Genomic DNA, 18,463 nt, shown 5'->3' on the forward strand with positions numbered 1-18,463 from the left:
TGGGCTCCATCTGATGATGTCACCCATGTGTGAGGACTACCATCCTGCTTGCCCTTGGAAAAACAAGCTTTCAGCAATCAAATCTCAATATTTATTAGATTCCTAGAATTTATACTTTATTCTTATAACTCATACTTGTGATAAGCTCATGTTTTGTCTATGTGTTTTAACAGACAACTTAACCAGTAAACAACTTGCTTACGTCTATATAAAGGTAAAACTTTAGCCTCTAAAGAAATATATATTTAATTAAACCCCAGCAGGCAATAGCTATACATCATCTTTGGTTCTCTGGCCTTTAGCCACTGCTGCAATATTAAGCTATAGTGCAGACTCAGATCTTGAAGACAAATGTCAACGTAACTAACAAGGAAATCCGAGCCTGAATTCCAGAAATTTACACAACCTTCCTGGGTGGGGTTATCAGGAGGGAGGGAAGAGGGTGTGTGGGTCTCTGCATGTCTCGTTTCTTACCTTCCTTCTCATAGAGAACGTTGAAGGGTTGGAGGAGCTCATGTTTGGCGCATTCCACCACACCCATCCTTGCTTTCTTTTCATCCTCAAATGCCCTGTAAAGAACAGGAGAAGGACGTGAAGGAAAAGGCAGTGACAGAAGGAACAGCAGCAATGAGACCACTTCTTCCTCCCATCCTTCAGGGGAGAATTTGGGGAAACAGTTTCCCCCCGGAGAGAAATATTAGATCACCCACAGTGAATGCCAAAGAAAGCATAACTTTTCAGATTCCCTAGCAGCTCTGTACCTGAGTGTGAATGGCATGGCATCAAATCGCCTCTCCACCTCACTGAAAAAGGCTCGTGAGGTTTTCATTTTCAGTCCATACTGCTTAGTTGGGTCCCTTTTATAAATTGTAGTTCTCTGACCAGCATCCTTTGCCTTGAAACAGAATTAAGACTCATAACAACATGATAAGAAACAAAAAAACACAAGAGAAAAGACAGAAAGGGGGGAGACAAGTTTCTCAAGTGTTCTATATTTAGCAGCCCTCACCTTCCCCTCTCCTGTGCTCACAAGAACATCGACAGCATAAACTTCATGGACCTCAAACTCGGCCTTTTCATGGTCCTTCCTGCAAAAACATAAGACATCATGACTCTAGGCCAGGAAGAAGAAAAAAATGTAATGTCGATCATTTCATAACAAAGGGTTCCGAGTCAGAGAAACAGGGTCCCATTAACAGCATTCAGATCCTGAAGAAGGTGAATGCTCGAGACAGCTTTTTCATAGCTGTTGGAATGAAGGGAACAAGTCCAATCTCTGGAGGCCAGAGTGGCAGACCTGGAGATATACAGAGGAGCCCTTCAGGGTCATAGTAAAATGGTCCTAATTCCAGACTAGCAGCTTTTGTGCTGTTTTGGAGGAGCAAGATCATCTGGCAGGAGACCATTGCTCTGGTGTAGCAGAAGTGATCCTGTATCTAAGACTTGAACTCCAGGTGATGCTTTATCCTCTTGCAATGAGGATGACTCTAGGAGTCTGTGATCAGAGGGAAAGGTTAGGACAGTCTTTGTAGTGGGTGATTCGATCATTAGGAATGTAGATAGCTGGGTGGCTCGAGGGTGTGAGGATAGTCTGTTACCGTGCCTGTCTGGGGCGAAGGTAGCAGACGTCACACACCACCACCTAGATAAGATTTTAGAGAAAGTGCCGGGGAGAAGCCAGCTGTCGTGGTACATGTGGGTATCAATAACATAGGAAAGTGCAGGAGGGTGGCTCTGAAAACCAAATTTAGGATTTTAGGTAGAAAGCTGAAATTCAGAACCTCTAAAGTAGCATTTTCAGAACTGCTCCTAATTCCATATTCAGGACCCCAGAGATCGGCAGAGCTTCAGAGTCTCAATGTGTGGATGAGACAATGGTGCAGGGAAGAGGGTTTTCGGTTTGTTAGAAACTGGGCATCATTTTGGGGAATGAGGGGCCTTTTTCAAAAGGAGAGGCTCCACCTTAACCAGAATGGAACCAGGCTGCTGGCACTAACCTTTAAAAAGAAGTCAGAGCAGCTTTTAAATTAGATGATCGACTTAAATAGACAGTCGCTCAGAAGTGCATGGCTTGGAATAACGTATCTTTGAATGATACTAAAAAGCCAGGGAAGTTACGGCAACTGATAGAGAAATTGCAATAACTGCTAAAGTACCCTAGGTGCCTTTAAGTAAAGAGCAAACAGAGCAGAAAGATTCCAAATTACTCATGTCAACTGATTAGCAGGTTGCTAATTCAAACAAAATATATACTTTGAAATATCTATATATAAATGCTAGACGTCTAAAAAATAAGATGAGAGAGTTGTACTGTGTAACACTGAATGAAGAGGTAGATATAATTGGCATTTCAGATATCTGGTTTAAGGAGGATAACCAATGGGACAATGTGACACTGGGCTACAAATTATATCGCAATGATAGGATGGATCAAATTGGAGGAGGGGTGGTGGTGTGTTAAAGTGGGCATAGAGTCAAACAGGATAAATATTCTGAAAGAAACAAAATGCACTGTACATTCTTTATGGATAGAAATCTCATTTGAGAAGGGGAATAGAATAGCAGTGGGGATGTACTACCATCCATCTGGTCCAAATGAACAGACAGACGATGAAATACTAACAGAAATTAAGAAAACTAACAAAATTAGCAACATAGTTATTATAATGAAGGATTTTAATTACCCCAGTATTGACTGAGTAAATGTCACATCAAGACAAGCTAAGGAGGTAAAGTTTCTAGATGAAATAAACTGACTGTTTCATGGAGCAGATGGTACAAGAATAGACAAGAGAGGGGAGCTATTTTAGACCTAATCCTTAGTGGAACACATGATTTAGTGCGAGAGGTAGCAGTGTGGGGCCACTTGGCAATAGTAAACATAACATTCATTTTTAGAAATAGTTTTTATTTAACAGATAATTTACACATTGGCTTCTTATGAAACATATAAACTGATTTATATTCTGAAAACATGAGCAAATTTGACTTGATAATTAGAAGGAGGATTCTAAGACAATCTGCTGTGATAACATTTAAATTTCAAAAGAGAAACTGAAAAAATGACACAAATGGTTATGAAAAAACTGAAAAGAAAAACTGCAAAAGTTAAGGCTTTACATCAGGCATGCATATTGTTTAAAAATACCATCTTGGAAGCCCAGACCAAATGTATTCAATGCAGTTAAAAAAGGGTGGCAGGAAGGCCAAACTACTGCCAGCATGTTTATTCTAACCAAAAGAACATCTTTCAAACAATAGAAAAGAATCTGAATTAAAAACAACAAAAAAACAGGAAACAGCATAAGCACTGGCAAATTAGATGCAAAGCATTGATAAGGAAGGCAAAGACAGAATTTGATAAGAAGCTTGCTGTGGAAGCAAAAACTCAAATACTTTTTCAGATACATTTGAAGCAAAAAGCCTGCAAGAGAGTCAGATGGACCATTAGATGATTGAGGGGTAAAAAGGGCACCAAGGAAGAACAAGGCCATAGCAGAGAGTAAATGAATTCTCTGCTTCAGTCTTTACGAAGAAAGATGTAAGATACCCATTACAAAAATGATATTTTAAGGTGATGATTCAGAGAAACTGAAACAAATCTCAGTGATCCTGGAAGATCCAATAGGGCAAACTGACAAACCAAAGAGTAGCAAATCACCTGGACCAGATGGTACACATCCCCAAGTGCTGAAAGAACTGAAATGGATAAATTACTTACCTGATAATTTTGTTTTCCTTAGTGTAGACAGATGGACTCAGGACCAGTGGTGTGTCCAAAAGCTACTCCCGGACAGGGCAGGAGGCTGCCCGTGGCCCAATTAGTACTGCCCTTGCGAAGGCTGTGTTTTCTCGGGCCTGAACATCCAGGCGGTAGAACCTGGAGAAGGTGTGAAGGGAGGACCACGTCGCCACCCGACAGATCTCGGCCGGCGATAGCAGTTTGGTTTCTGCCCAAGATACTGCCTGGGCCCTAGTAGAATGAGCTTTAACCTGCTGTGGTAAAGGCTTTCCTGCCTCTATCTAGGCTGCCTTGATTACTTCCTTGATCCAGCGGGCTATGGTTGCCCACAAGGCCACTTCTCCTTGTTTCTTCCTGCTGTGAAGAACAAACAGGCGATCCATTTTGTGCACCGGTTCCAATCTTTCCAGATATCGCACCAGGAGTCTGCTGATATTTAGATGGCGAAGAAGGCGGGAGTCTTCCGAGTCCTTATGTTCATCTGGAGAAGGTAGGGAGATGGCCTGGTTCAAATGAAACTGGGAAACCACTTTCGGTAGGAAGGAGGGGACGGTGCGCAGCTGTATGGTTCCAGGTGTGAACCTATGGAATGATTCCCAATAGGATAGTGCTTGTAGTTCGGAGATGCGATGAGCTGAACATATTGCCACCAGGAATACCGTCTTCAATGTTAAGAGGCCTAGTGACAGACCTCGCGTTGGTCTGAAGGAAGCACCTGCTAGGAAGTCTAATACCAGATTGAGGTTCCATAGGGGCACCGGCCACTTTAGGGGTGGCCGAAGCTGCTTGACCCCTTTTAGGAAACGGGTCAAATCCGGATGAGCTTATAGATGGATACCGTTCACTTCAGCTCTGAAGCAGGAGAGGGAGGCTACTTGGACCTTGAGGGAGTTGAATGACAACCCCTTCTTCACACCGTCCTGTAGAAACTCCAGAATCATGGAGATCTTGGCCATCCGTGGGAGTATCTCGTGGTCCTTGCACCAGGCTTCAAATATTCTCTAGATCCGTATGTATGACAGGGATGTTTGAGAACTTGTGCGCTCGGAGCAGGGTGTCAATCACAGGCTTCGAGTATCCGTGCTTCTTCAGGCGAGTCCTCTCAAGGACCAGACCATAAGAGAGAATCGAGATGGATCTTCGTGAAGAATTGGGCCCTGCTGGAGAAGGTCCCTGTGTGGAGGTAGGCACAGAGGGCTCCCCGCAAGGAGTCTTTGCATGTCTGCGTACCATGGGCGTCTTGGCCAATCTGGGGCCACTAGTAGGACTAGTCCCCTCTGGTGTTCTATCTTGCGGATGACCTTGCCCAGTAGTGGCCATGGGGGGGAAGGCATATAGTAAGTCTTCCTCCGGCCAGGTCTGAACGAGAGCGCCAATCCCTTGGGAGTGTGGCTCTCGTCTGAGGCTAAAGAACCTGGGAACTTGGGCACTGAGATAGGTGGCCAGTAGGTGCATGGCTGGGAGGCCCCAGTGATTTATTATCAGTTGGAAGGCTGAGGTCGACAATACATGGGGAATTAAATCCTCCAGCTCTTCTCTCCGAAAAATACAGAGAACACGTGGGTCGTCGCAGTCCAGATGAGAAGCCAGGAGAGGGTCGTCCGCGTGAGGGGAGGCCGGGTCCCCCCCCAGGTCCGGAAGTGGGGCCACTCCCCCCACGGGGGGGGGAGGGCAAAATGCACCCTGGGAGGTCCCGGGCCCCCCCCCCCGAGGGTCCAGGGACTGACGCCGCAGTGTCCGCCAAGCGAGGAACTTTGCAGGGGGGTGACTCTGGGGCCGAGCCCCTCGGATGCTTCAGGCGCTGCAAATAGGCATTGTGCAGAAGCACAATGAATTCGGCCGAAAATGCGGGGGGGGGGGGGGGGGGGGGGGGGGCGCGCACGTGAGTGGGTCCCTTGGAGGTTCTGAAGGAGGCAGGGCTGAGACCGGGTCGAGAATTGGCGGTGGTATATCGGAAAAGTCCTCCTGTTCCCCCTCTGTCTCCAGAAACGCGCTCTCCTCCAGTTCCAAGATGGACGCCGTTCCCGCCGAAAGCGGAGACGGGGCCGGCCCCTGTGGCTCACGGCGCTCTGAGGAGCGCGAAGAAGAAGTCGGCGGGGGCGCGGAGGTGCTCTCCCCACTAGGGAGGCACCTAAGGCAAAGCCCCTCCCGCGTTCCTCTCGACCCCGGGCCGCCGCAGGACGGGCACCGAATGGAACATGGCATGGATGAAAGGCTTGGGGGAGTGTCAGCCAAACGCGGGGAGCCGGTTGCAGGGCAGCACCGCGGGAGGAGCAGGAAAAGGTCGCCTCCACTCACTCTTTACCCCCGGAGAGAGCAGAAGGGGAATGAGCTCTCCCTGCTGCGTCGGCCCCAGGGAATGTCGCGTCTCGGGGCCGAGGGGGGAGAAAAAAACGCGGCGAGTGGGGGGGGAGAGGCTGGCCCCACCAGCATCCACCACCCTAATCCTGATGAGAAGATGTAAACCTGAAAAGAATAGCAAAACAGCCCAAAAACTTACCCCCAGTAGCAGACAGACAAGAGAGAAGAAAACAAGATTGTCTACACAGCACTGCTTGCAAGGGGCGGGACTCCAAGGAGCCAGTGACAGAATTGTCCACCCTTTTTTTTTTTTTTTTAAACTAACTTTGTGAAACTAACTTGATCCAACCTCTTAGATAAGAAAAAGAAAATGTGTGGAGAGATGTCCAAACAGGGGAAGCACCAGGTTCCCCTACTCACATCTGCTGGAGTCAGAGAGATACTGAAGATCTAGGGAGGGCGCACAGGTTAATATGCCAGCACCCTCCAAAGTTTGCTCTGACTCCATCTGCTGGACGGGGAACATAACCCACCATCTGGACTGATCCTGGTACGTACAGGGAACTCCATTTTCTGTTTTTTTAAAGCTTTAATAAGCCAGAAGGAGAAAGGGTGGGGAGGGGAAAGACAACCAAACAGAAGCTCCTCCTGAGCCCAAAACAAGCTTCTACCCTCTAAACGCTACCAAACTCACTTTAGGGCTAGGAGTTTTACATGGGGCTCGCTAAACTGAAGTACTGTCAAAGCAGAAAAAGGCTGACAAACACAGCCAGGCCACGCAAAGGCCTAAGCAAACTCTGCCAGGCCTGGCAAAGGCCAAAGCCTGGGAGTCAAGTTCCTGTTGCACAGACTAGTATGCCCTGCCATCTGCTAAAGACACAGAATACTGGCGTTTTGCTGGAGCTGCACTATGATGTCATGGAAAAAGGTGTCCTCTCTCCATCTGCTAGTAGGGGGAGAACATCTGGACTGGTGTAGCAGGATGAAAAGCAAATTCCAATTACGCCCTACTAGCTATCACTCCAACGAAACCAGCCAACCTCGAGCTGCAAGCACACCCATTGCTCCATCTGGCATAGAAGAACCTTCCAGGTTCTGAAAAGACACATACTTTTGCTGGTCTGTAGGGTTCTGAATGATGGTTTTTTCCCCATCAATCACATGCTGCTTCAACTGATGAGAGAGCATCCCTGCAATGAGAAGAGAGAACTTGTTAATACCAAGGAGGGGCTGCAAGTGCAAATTGCCCTGCAGAAACTCACCCATTAATTTTCCAATGCTATATGTACCCTGGAGCTTATAAACAAAATATGTTCTGCCCCTTTTTCCATTTGGACTTAAGCATCACATCTGCTACCCTAACACATTGAATGAGGTAGCATATATCTGAAATACTGTAAAAAGCAAGTTTGCTTACCAAAAACGGTGTTTCCGTAGGTAGCAGGATGAATTAGCCATGATCTGCGCGTGACATCTGGCAGCACTGAAAGGATGTGTCTTTCCAAGCTAGTATAGCTTTGAGCTCTACTGAGCAATGCTGAATGCAGTTTGTAATCCAAATCGATATGGTAATTTTCATTACGACGATGCAGGTCAACTTGGATTACAAGATACGAACAGCTGTGAGGTTTTCCTCTGCGACTGGACTGCAAAAGAGCTTTGGCTTACTATAAATGCCGCGCACACAGTGTATACAATGCTTTCTCACCATCATGAGCATGAGGATGGGGAAAGAAGATACAACTGAACGATTTAAATGGAACGCAGACACCGCTTCTGGTAAGAATTTGGGGTGTGTTCTGAATGCCACCTTATCATGGAAGAACTACATATACAGAGGGTAGTGCACTAGAGCTTGAAGATCACTCACATGGTGTGTGGAAGAAACTGCTACTAGAAAACCACATTCCAGGTTAGATACTCGAGAGACGTCGATTCCAGAGGCTCAAATGGAGACTGCATCAGGTAAGTAAGGACCAAGTTGAGGTCCCAGGGAACTGGTGGTTTGTAAACCAGTGGATGTAAATGTAAAAGGCCCCTCAAACTTGGAGACAACTGGATGCATAGAGACAGGTGCCCCATTGTCAGGGGAAAGTTAGGCAGCAATGAGGCTCATATGTACTCGCACCAACGCTATTGGCAAGGTCAGACTGCGACAAAAAAATAAATAAATAAAGGTAGGACAACTGGTATTTTGGTTCACATGTGAATAGATCTAGATGGTGAAAGGCACACTAGTTGAATATCTTTTCCATTTAAAGGAATAAGTGCATCTTGTGGATGATTTCCTTGTTGAGAGGAGTATGTTCTGAATTGGTTCTGGTAAGGCCCAAGATACTATGATAGAGCGCTCAATATCCATTCCATGAGGTTGAGAGATTGAAGAGCTGGATGAAGTTGAAAGACTTCTTCCTGAGATAGGAGACATGGACTGTCTCCTAGATGTATGGGAGGTCTCGTGGACAGTTGAACTAGATATGCATACAATGCTTGTCTTGGCCATGTCGGTCTGATCAGAATCATGGTGGCTCAGTCCCGCATAAGTTTCTGTACGGTTCTCACTATAAGTGGAATAGGAGAAAAGGTTACACAAGGCTTCTGTCCCAGGGAAGCAGAAAAGCTTCTTGCACAACTCACTGGCTAGTATGGAGCAGAATAAATTTAGTTTCTGGTTCTGTTCCAAGGTAAACTGGTCAATCCAAAGTTGACACCAGAGTCTGGCTATGGATTGCTGTAGTGACCAGGGTATTTGCTATGCTTGTGGCCTGTAGTGTGTCTTTGCTCTCTCTTGCTCAATGCCATATGAGTAGGGTCTCCTGGCAAAGGACCCAAGATCTAGCTCCCACCTGTTTATGTAAAACATGGCCACTTGATTATCTGTTGAGTCATCATGTCTTTCCCTCGGAGGAAATGAGTGAAGGCTTGTAATGCATTGGGCATTGCTCTGAGTCCAGAAAACTGAACTGAAGATAGCGTTCTTAAAGGGACTAGACACCTTGCATTTTCTAGGGACCAGTATGTGCTCCCCAACCCAGAGTTGAGGCATCTGTGACCAGTATGACTTGGTAAGGGACCAGATGAAGTGCTACCCCCACTTAAACAACCACTGGCTGTAACCACCTCCAAATTTCCAATATCATCTTTGGAATGAGATGGACAGATGTTTGGAGAGGTTGTAAAAGTTGGTCCCACTGGGTCCATAATCTCCACTATAGGCGATGCATGTGTAAGTGGGCCAAAGGGACTACATGAACTACTACTGCCAAAGGACCCACACACATTTGAAGATGGCATGCTGTCATGATCGGGGAAGCCAGTAGAGAGCTGGCAATCTTGTTCAAGACAGCTGCTCTGTCTAAAGGAATACACACTCATACTTGCTCTGAGTCTATAATGGCACCAATGAATTGCAGGCATTGAATGGGTTCCAGGATCTACTCCTCAGATTTGAGGAACCCTGGTGACTGCAGGGTCTCTACAGCTGTGCGTAAATAACTCTCAAAGACTATCTTGTAGGGGCTGCTAGAAGCTAGTTGTCCAATCATGGGAATACTTGAATCCTCTGATGACATAAATGGGTCACTATCACTGCAACGCATTTTGTGAAGACTTGGGGAGGCGGGGGGAGCCAAAAGTCCAAACAGAAGAACTTTATATTTGTAGTGAACTGTATCTATCTTGAAACAGAGGTAAATGCCAAACAGAAGGGTGTATATACAGATGTGTGCATATGCATACTTGAAGTCCAGGGAGCATATCCAGCTCCCTGCTGAATGAAGTGGACAGCATTTCGAATTTCTCTCGATGAAGATGCATATTTAGATTCTGGAGGTCTAGTATGGGTCACAGGCCTCAGACCTTTTGGGGATTAGAAAATATTGGGAGTAGAATCCCTGGTCACACAGCACCAGATGCACTTTCTGTATGACTCTCTGTGCTAACAACTGTGGTACCTTAAGTTACACGAGAGGAAGGTGTGAGGGGTTGCAAGGTGAATCAGCAGCTTGACTCACTTGTTGCCATTTAAAATTGAGGTGATAGCCCTGCCAATTTTTAGAACCCACTTGTCTTGTGATATTTGATTCCAGACTGCTACAAACTATTGAATTCTGCCTCCCACCCAATGCTGCATCATGGGTACTGGGTTGATCAAAGACTTTGACCTGGTTTTGCCTGACACTATTGTGTTTGTTTTGTTGACTGCATTTTCTCGGGCGACCCCTTACTGGCGCTTGTTGGGGCTGTTGGCGCTGCATAGGATAAGGTGGAAGACTATATTGCTGATATGATCAATACAGCCACCTGGGGGTAATAAGGTTGTTTATACGCCAGATGTGCTCTTCTGCTGGAGAGATGTGGTTCTGCAGCTGTGGACAGTGATTAGACCACTACGTTCTGTTCTTTGATTTGAAACACTGTCTCCTGTAATTTTTCACCGAAAGGATTGTCACCAAGGCAGGGTAAGTTAGCCAGCTTTTCATATACATCTTTCCAAATGCTGCTCGCTTTTAGCCATTCAGCAAGCTCCAGTGGATGCAGCTGAAATGCGAGCTGCAGCATTGAAAGATTCATAAACCAAGCAGAGAAGGTGACAAATGGTTTCCTCTAAATCAGAGAGGGGGTGAGATTTGCTCTCCAGTTTCCAAACAAAAGCAGCGCTTTTTGGACGCAGTTGTAAATGTTCCGGATCATGTAAAACTGATGTGCGATTCTTGCCGTGAGCATTGTGCCCTGAAAACCTTCTTGCCGAAGTCATTTAGAATTAAGATTATCTTTTCCAGGCAGCATGCTGAAGTGAAGGTGGGTCTGTCACATAATGCCTCCGTGCTACCTCTAACACCCACTCAGGGCAAGCCTGTGGCCACCTGGAGGACCCTACCAAGCACTGCCCATGCCCGCTTGCTCCTATGTATCTGCTCCAACACTGGAAACCTCCCACCTGCCTCTGGGCAAGTTCCCTACCTGCAAGTTATCCCCTGGAGGTTTCTAGGAACACTAGGACCTCAAACAACCCAAGGGTCACGCAGTTCCTAGAAAAATACCCACAGACCAAATATACATAATACTGGGATCGTTACTTAGTCCAAGAGAGGCAGAGCTAACAATATAATAAATTTATTAACAAAAAGTGAGAACCGTGAAAAGAAAAATATTAAATTTGCAAACAGGAATAAGTAAAAGAACAAGGACTGAACTGCAAAAGTCATCTAAACACTTTTCACTACTTATTAGTACGTGGGGAGATCAGAAAAACAGCTTCCACCTTAGCTGAATAGGGCCTCAGGACAGAGATTTGCACCCTTGGTACTCCCAGAGAATTCTAGCACCTTCAGGACTAATTCTCTGTCTACAGAGCCAATCAAGGCACAAAATATTAACAGGTTTCTCATCAATGGCCTTCTGACCAATGGCACTGCAGGATGTTTCAGTCTTACGTTTCCCTCAGGGCTGCAGGGATGTGTATGCAGTTCAAGTTTCCTTCTGAATCAAGGCAGAACCCAAATCTTGTGCTTCAAATGCAGTACAGGGGTCAACCACCACCTGCCGGCCATCACACAGGAAATGAGCTCTATGAGAAAATGTGTCACAGGGAGAACAATAAACCACAGAGCATGCAAACCTCCCTTTCCCCACAGAGTCTTTTTCGCTTTCTTGAGAGCAAACTCCAAGAAAGTTGGGGAGGTTGTACCACACCACATTCCAGTGATTTCTTCATTTGAAATTTAAAATCTAAATTTTGGAGTTACAATGACACCTGAATACGGTATTTCCCACATTTTCATTAAGAACACAACAATGCAGATGGTTCATCTGGAATGTCTAGGATCTTTAGGATGCCCATGATTTTGCTCTGGTATCTGGATCTTTTCGCACTGCTACGTTAAGTACCGTGCTCATTTTCTCCACAAGTTTGGAGTATGTTAGGTCTTCTGAAGGTTAAGTATGGTCCGGTGACCCCAGAGGTGGGTCAGAAGGAATACCTGCAGAGCTGCCGGGGGGACTCCCCTGGGGAAGATATACTGTTCCATGAGGAACATGACGAAGCTTGAGGGCTCTGCAGTTCAGAGGGAGCCAAGATGGGTAGAGGTTGCTCACTGAAAGAAGACTGCAAATATCCTCAGTATGAGGACATTGGCAGTGGTGGGGCACTTGGCATTTCTCTGTGGAAGGGGTAGGCTTGGGGTTGGCTGTTCTAATTCCAGGATAAAGAAAGAGAAAAAGTCAAACTCTTGTCAGTTATTTGTTCTATTTCTCGATGCAACCTCTGGGCAGGTGTCAATGGAGGAGCATCTTCCTTGGAGACTAGAACAGACTCCCGCTCTGCTGCAGGCGGTGGACTGCACACCAAGGATAAAACAAATTGACTCTGGAGATTATAGGCGCAGGCCCTGGGTAAGCAGTTGGGAGACTGGTAGGGCTCGGTAATGGGAGGTAGAAGTTGAAATGTATCATCTGTCATAGAAGCGCTATATGCAGAATAAAGTTAGGTAGGTAGTGCTGCCTTTGGTATTTCTTGGGCATAGGATTCATCTGGGCACACTGGCAGGACCAAAAACAAAATTGGTTGTTTGGCAAGCTTTGATCGTCGTGAAGCAGCTGTGTGATGAGATAGCAGAAAGAGATATGGTTCCTCATCAGAACTGATGGGGAGGATTTCCACCTCTTTCTCAAATGCGTCGAGGTACTTTAAGTCTGCATTGATATGTGCTTTGACGATTCATGTGATGGCTGGTGCATTGAGATGCCTTTCCTTTTACATCCTTGCTCCTTTGATGCACTTTGTGTCTGTTCTTTGACACATCATATGTCAGCTTCTTTGATGCAATGTACATTGATTGATGAGATGCATCATGGATCAATTAGTCCGATGTACCGTGCACTGGTCATTTTGATGCTTCGTGCGCCAAATGTCCTGATGTGCTATGCATCATTGACATTGATGACTTCGACACATCTTTATGGGGCATGGATTTTGCCTGATGCTGCATCATCGATCTTGGTGCTTTGGTTTGGCAGGAAGCTTAACCAACTTGGAGGAACAAGGCCATCTAGGACTCGACACACCTGGGGCTGTCCAGTCTGGGTCATGTGGCAAGATGAACTTCTACTTGAGGATTTGTTCTGGTTGCTCCTAGAAGAAGCTTACATGCCTTTTGCTACTTGGCTGGAGGCTTGCAATTTTCGCTGCTTGGGATCATTGAGATTGGTTGGTTGTGATCTGGACTAAGATATATATAACATTTATCATGACCATCCATGGAGGACGATTTGCCCAAAGGCACAAGATTTGAAGCCACTAATGTTCTAGGTATGAAGGAACTTTATAAAATACATTCTTCCTTCCCCCTTGCCTTTTTTTTTTTTATATTAGAAGTCAAGAGGCTTAGCAGCACATAAAAGTACTCCTGTGGGTCACTGAACACCAAGTCTGTAGAAAAAACTAAGAAGAAATCTTGAGATATATCGAAAGTCCAGGCAAAAAACAGACTGAGGTAGCTGAGGCATGGGAACTCCCACACATGCTCAATAGGGCTCAAAGCTCTACTAGTCTGGAGAGACAGATCTGTTCAGTGCCACTGGATGATGTCACACACAGATCATGGCTAATTCATCCCTGCTTATAGATGCCTGCCTCCTTTTGCCTAGGATGACGACAAAATGCAATAAAATTGGGTCCTTTGTCAAAGGAAAAAAGACAGATTTTTAGTTTTACATTTCTGTGAATTTTACCCTACCTGTATGTCTTCCCTCTCTCTCTGTTTTCTCTCCCCCCCCCCCCCCACTTCCTTTCTCTCTCTGTTCCTCTTTCTTCCCTCATTCATGTGTGTTTCTGCTCTTCTTTCTCCATGCACTTCTGCACTTCTCTCTCCTGGGTCTCTGCTTTTTTTCTTCCTTCTCTGTATACATTTCTGCTCTTCTTTCTTCATCATCCATCTCTCTATCTGCTCTTTTCATCCCAACTGTCTCTGCATTCATCTCTCCCCTCCCCTTCTGTCCTGTGTTGTTCTCTCTATCCTCCCTTATTTCTTTTCCCTTTGCCTTCATGCATATCTTTCTCGATATGCATCTACTCTTTTCTCCTTTCTCTCCTGGTGTTTCTCTTTTTTCCTATTTCTCCCTTCAAGCTTGCAGCCAGTGTTTAAAAAAGGCACCAAGTGCATCTAAGTCTCTTAGAAATATTGTTGTCTCTCCCCTCTGGTTTCTCTTCTGGCAAACTCCCCAACTCACACCAGCAGGTTCTTCAGTGCAGCTCATTCTGTGGCTCAAAAACATTGGTAGAGCAGAACTATCTTAATTATTACGGGAATAATTTTTCTCTCTCAGTTAAGATAAACTGCCTATTTGCCCTCAGTTCAAGCCCTGGGAATAACTAGAGACTGGCTACAGTGCAGCTGGGTCTCATTTTCTTAAGCTTAGGTCCCATAACCAGAGTTTCCAGAAGAGCAGCTGCCTTTACTCCCACACACAGCACAGTGACAGCCATTTCCAGTCTTTAGTGGGTGGAAAAAAATTCTACTACTCCAGATAAAGTAAAGAACAGCACACCCACTCTGCACTGGATTAGGTTTCGAACATACACATGCCAAGGAGCTGCTGCCCTGAACTTCTTCCAGCATTCATATCTGGGAGAGTGTCACAAGTCACATCACAAACAATGGCACCGGACTGCTGCATATTTCACACCAAGACCAATATGGATCAAGGATCAAATAGAGGAAATGTGTGTGACAGATGTAGTCTGTGATACAGTTCTGAACAATCCTGCTTCCAGAATTTCAAAGTAGTGTTACAATTGTTTTAACAATAACAAATTCAAAATAAAAACCTGAGATATTATTAAAATAATGCACAAAAAAAAATTCACTGCTATGCAGACTAGATGGGCCTTTTTCTGCCATCATTTACTATGTTACTATAAGAGAAGCCACTGAAGCAAAGGGAAAGCATGGATGGTGAAGAGCAGCCTCTCTGTGGATTCCTTGAGGGCAGGTCTGCTAAGCTGAATGTGAACTCCAGGACTGCCCTCAACCCCCTACAAACAGCCCACAAATTTTACCTTCTATAGGTGTGCAGTTAAAGGATTGAGCTATTTTGTTCCAGGCTTCAGTCACCTGCGTGTTCTGTGGATATAAAAATACCAAGTCACGATTCTACTCTCCCATCCTGGGGCATTACTTTGCACCAAATTAAAAACTATTTCAGTCAGACTGGTAGAATGGTAGATTGTATGTGCTCTGCTGGCAGTGAAAAAGAGGAGCAAATGCCAGAGGTAACTGCGGGGGGGGGGGGGGGGGGGGGGGAAGAAAAGGAGGGGAGGAAAGGGAGGAGGTTAGACCAGCAATTCAGAAACAGATGGTGAGAAGAAAATCTACGCACCATAAAACAGAGTCATATTTAAAGGAAAATTGGTTCTTAACCTGCTAATTTTTGTTCCTGTAGGACCACGGATCAGTCCAGACTGCTGGGTTGGGCCTCCCTTCCAGCAGATGGAGTCAGAGAAAAAGCTGAAAGGCACCCCTCTTAGCCTGGTGTGCCACCTGCGATCCTTCAGTATAATCAGTATCAAAGCAGAATGAAGAAAATTTAACAACCAATGGCCAGACCAAAAACTTATTTGAACAATAAACTCTGAAAACTATGAGAACTATGGAGTGCTGACTTGAACATTTCACGTTGCATATTTTCGATATCTTCGTATTCTTCGATACATCCTGCAGCATATAATAAAAAAACAACCGAGCGGACTCTCCAGAACAGAATACCCCGGGGCAGGCGTCTGGACTGATCCGTGGTACTACAGGAACGAAAATTAGCAGTTAAGAACCAATTTTCTTTTCCCTGTTTGTACCCGGATCAGTCCAGACTGCTGGGATGTACCCAAGCTGCCCTAAATGGGGTGGGACCCGGAGAGTCCCGCTCGAAGCACACTGCTGCCAAAACAATCGACATCCGAGGCTCGGACGTCCAAACAGTAATGCTTAGCAAAAGTGTGTAAAGATTTCCAAGTAGTTGCTCGGCAAATCTCCTGCGGCGAAACACACTGGCTTTCTGCCCAAGATGCCACTTGAGATCTGATCGAATGAGCTTTTAGACCATCCGGCACCAGCCGCCCGTGACATATGTATGCCAAAGCTATAGCTTCCTTCAACCATCAGGCAATGGTAGCCTTGGATGCCTGACGTCCTTTCTTGGGACAAAAAGATGGTCCGACAATCGAAAATCATTAGTAACCTCCACATACCGAAGGATGACCCGCCGGACATCCAATTTCCTCAAATCATGAGCCTGAGGGGAGTTCCGATCTAAATCTGAAAAGGCCAGCAACTCCACTGACTGATTCAAATGAAATGCAGATATGACCTTTGGCAAAAAGGAGGGTACTGTTCTAAGCGATACCCCGGACTCCGAAATCTGCAAGTACGGTTCGCTGCATGATAACGCTTGAATCTCAGATATCCGCCTGGCTGAACAGATAGCCACGAGGAAAACAGCCTTGAGCGTTAAGTCCTTTAATGTGGCCCTCTTGAGGGGTTCAAACAGTGAACTGCACAATCCCCGGAGAACCAGATTCAGACTCCAAGGACAGACTGGATGATCCGGAGGATTCAGATGCTTAGCACCCCTCAAAAAACGTGCCACATCCGGATGGGTCGCAAGGGATGTACTGTCAACCTTCTCCCTTAAAGAACCCAGAGCTGCTACTTGCACCCGAAGAAAGCTGTACGCCAAACCTTTCCTCATCCCCTCTTGTAAGAAGGCTAGAATTTGCACAATAGTGGCTCGCTGCGGCGAAACTTTCAGCCCACTACACCATGTATCGAAAACCTCCAAGATCCGAACATATGTGAGCGAAGTGGAAGTTTTGCACACCCGTAGGAGGGTGGAAATAACCGAATTCGGGTTACCCTTCTTCCTCAACTGTCTCCTTTCATAAGCCAAGCTGCTAGACAGAAGTGAGCCACCTGATCGAAAAATACTGGTCCCTGCCGAAGTAGATTCGGAAGATGACTGAGACGCAAAGGGCCGTCCACCACCAAGTTGATCAGGTCTGTGAACCACGGCCTCCGCGGCCATGAGAATGACCGACCCCGGGTGGGTCTCTACTCTTCTTAAGACTTTGTCCACTAATGGCCAAGGGGGAAAAACGTAGAGCAGAACGTCACGGGAGCCAAGGAAAAACCAGGGCATCTACTCCTTCTGCCCCGTGCTCTCTTCTGTGACTGAAGAAACGAGCCGCCTTCGCGTTCCGCAGAGTTGCCATCAAGTCCAGACGGGGTACGCCCCACCGACGAGTCAGGAGCTGCACTGCTTCCTCGGACAGCTCACATTCTCCGGGGTCTAATTGCTGGTGACTGAGAAAATCCGCCTGCACGTTGTCCATGCCGGCTATGTGTGGCGCCGCCAATCGAATCAGATTGCGTTCCGCCCAGATCATTAGCTTGTCCGCTTCCCTGGCCGACTTCTTGTGCCCATTTGACGTTTGATGTACACCACAATTGTCGCATTGTTGGACAGAATTCGTACCGACTGATGCCCGACGAGGGGGTGAAAGGTGCGCAGTACGGGGCGGACCACTCTTGTTTCCAAACGATTTATGGACCGCTTTGCCTCCTGACATGTCCACTGACCTTGTGCCGACCGTGATTGACAAACTGCTCCCCAACTGGAGAGGCTGGCATCCGTCATCACAATTACCCACTGGGGGTTCTCCAGGTCCACCCTGCGTTGTAAATGTTCAGGAACTAACCACCATTCTAAGCTGGTTCTGGCAGGGTCCATGAGCGACAAGGGTAAGTGGAACTCTTCCAACTTGGGATCCCAGCGGGAAAGCAACGTCCTCTGCAAAGGTCTCATATGAGCAAAGGCCCAGGGGACCAATTCCAGAATAGATGCCATAGAGCCAAGAACTTGCAAGTAGTCCCACACTTTGGACATCGATAGTTCCAACAGCTGCTGGATCTGAACCGTCAGCTTGTCTATCCGTTCCTGCTGGAGAAAAACTTTGCAGATAGCCATGTTGAACTGGGCTCCTAAGAAGTCCAACACTTGGAACGGGATCAACTGGCTCTTGGAGAAATTGACAACCCATCCGAGCGAGTGAAGACGTTGTAAGACCAAACGAACTGCTAACTTGCAAAGCTCCTCTGTCTTTGCTTGAATGATCCAGTCGTCCAAATAGGATGAACCAAGATCCCTTCTCTCCTGAGAGCTGCTGCCACCACTACCATCACCTCGGTGAAGACGTGGGGAGCCGTCGCTAACCCGAACGGAAGCGCTTGAACTGGTAATGCTCGCCCCTGATTATGAACCACAGAAACCTCAGATGATGCTCCTGGATCCCTATGTGAAGGTAAGCCTCCTTCAGATCCAACAAGGTCAAAAATTCTCCTTTGTGGACGGCCGCAATGACTGACCTCA

At 46.3% G+C, this 18,463-nt stretch overlaps 1 protein-coding gene across 1 annotated transcript in view; it reads right to left on the bottom strand.

Moving 5' to 3' along the window:
- PA2G4 (proliferation-associated 2G4) overlaps window positions 1-18,463 on the bottom strand; it is a 61,717-nt gene that overhangs the window by 13,047 nt on the left and 30,207 nt on the right. Inside the window, exons 6-10 of the mRNA XM_029594737.1 lie at window positions 15,102-15,165; window positions 7,155-7,233; window positions 1,010-1,088; window positions 762-895; window positions 475-569 (exon numbers count right to left, since the gene is read on the bottom strand). Of these exons, the coding sequence (XP_029450597.1) occupies window positions 475-569; window positions 762-895; window positions 1,010-1,088; window positions 7,155-7,233; window positions 15,102-15,165 (451 nt within the window). The remainder of the gene's footprint in view (window positions 1-474; window positions 570-761; window positions 896-1,009; window positions 1,089-7,154; window positions 7,234-15,101; window positions 15,166-18,463) is intronic.

Source organism: Rhinatrema bivittatum, chromosome 3, assembly GCF_901001135.1.
Source record: "Rhinatrema bivittatum chromosome 3, aRhiBiv1.1, whole genome shotgun sequence".
In the NCBI taxonomy this organism is placed as follows: Eukaryota; Metazoa; Chordata; class Amphibia; order Gymnophiona; family Rhinatrematidae; genus Rhinatrema; species Rhinatrema bivittatum.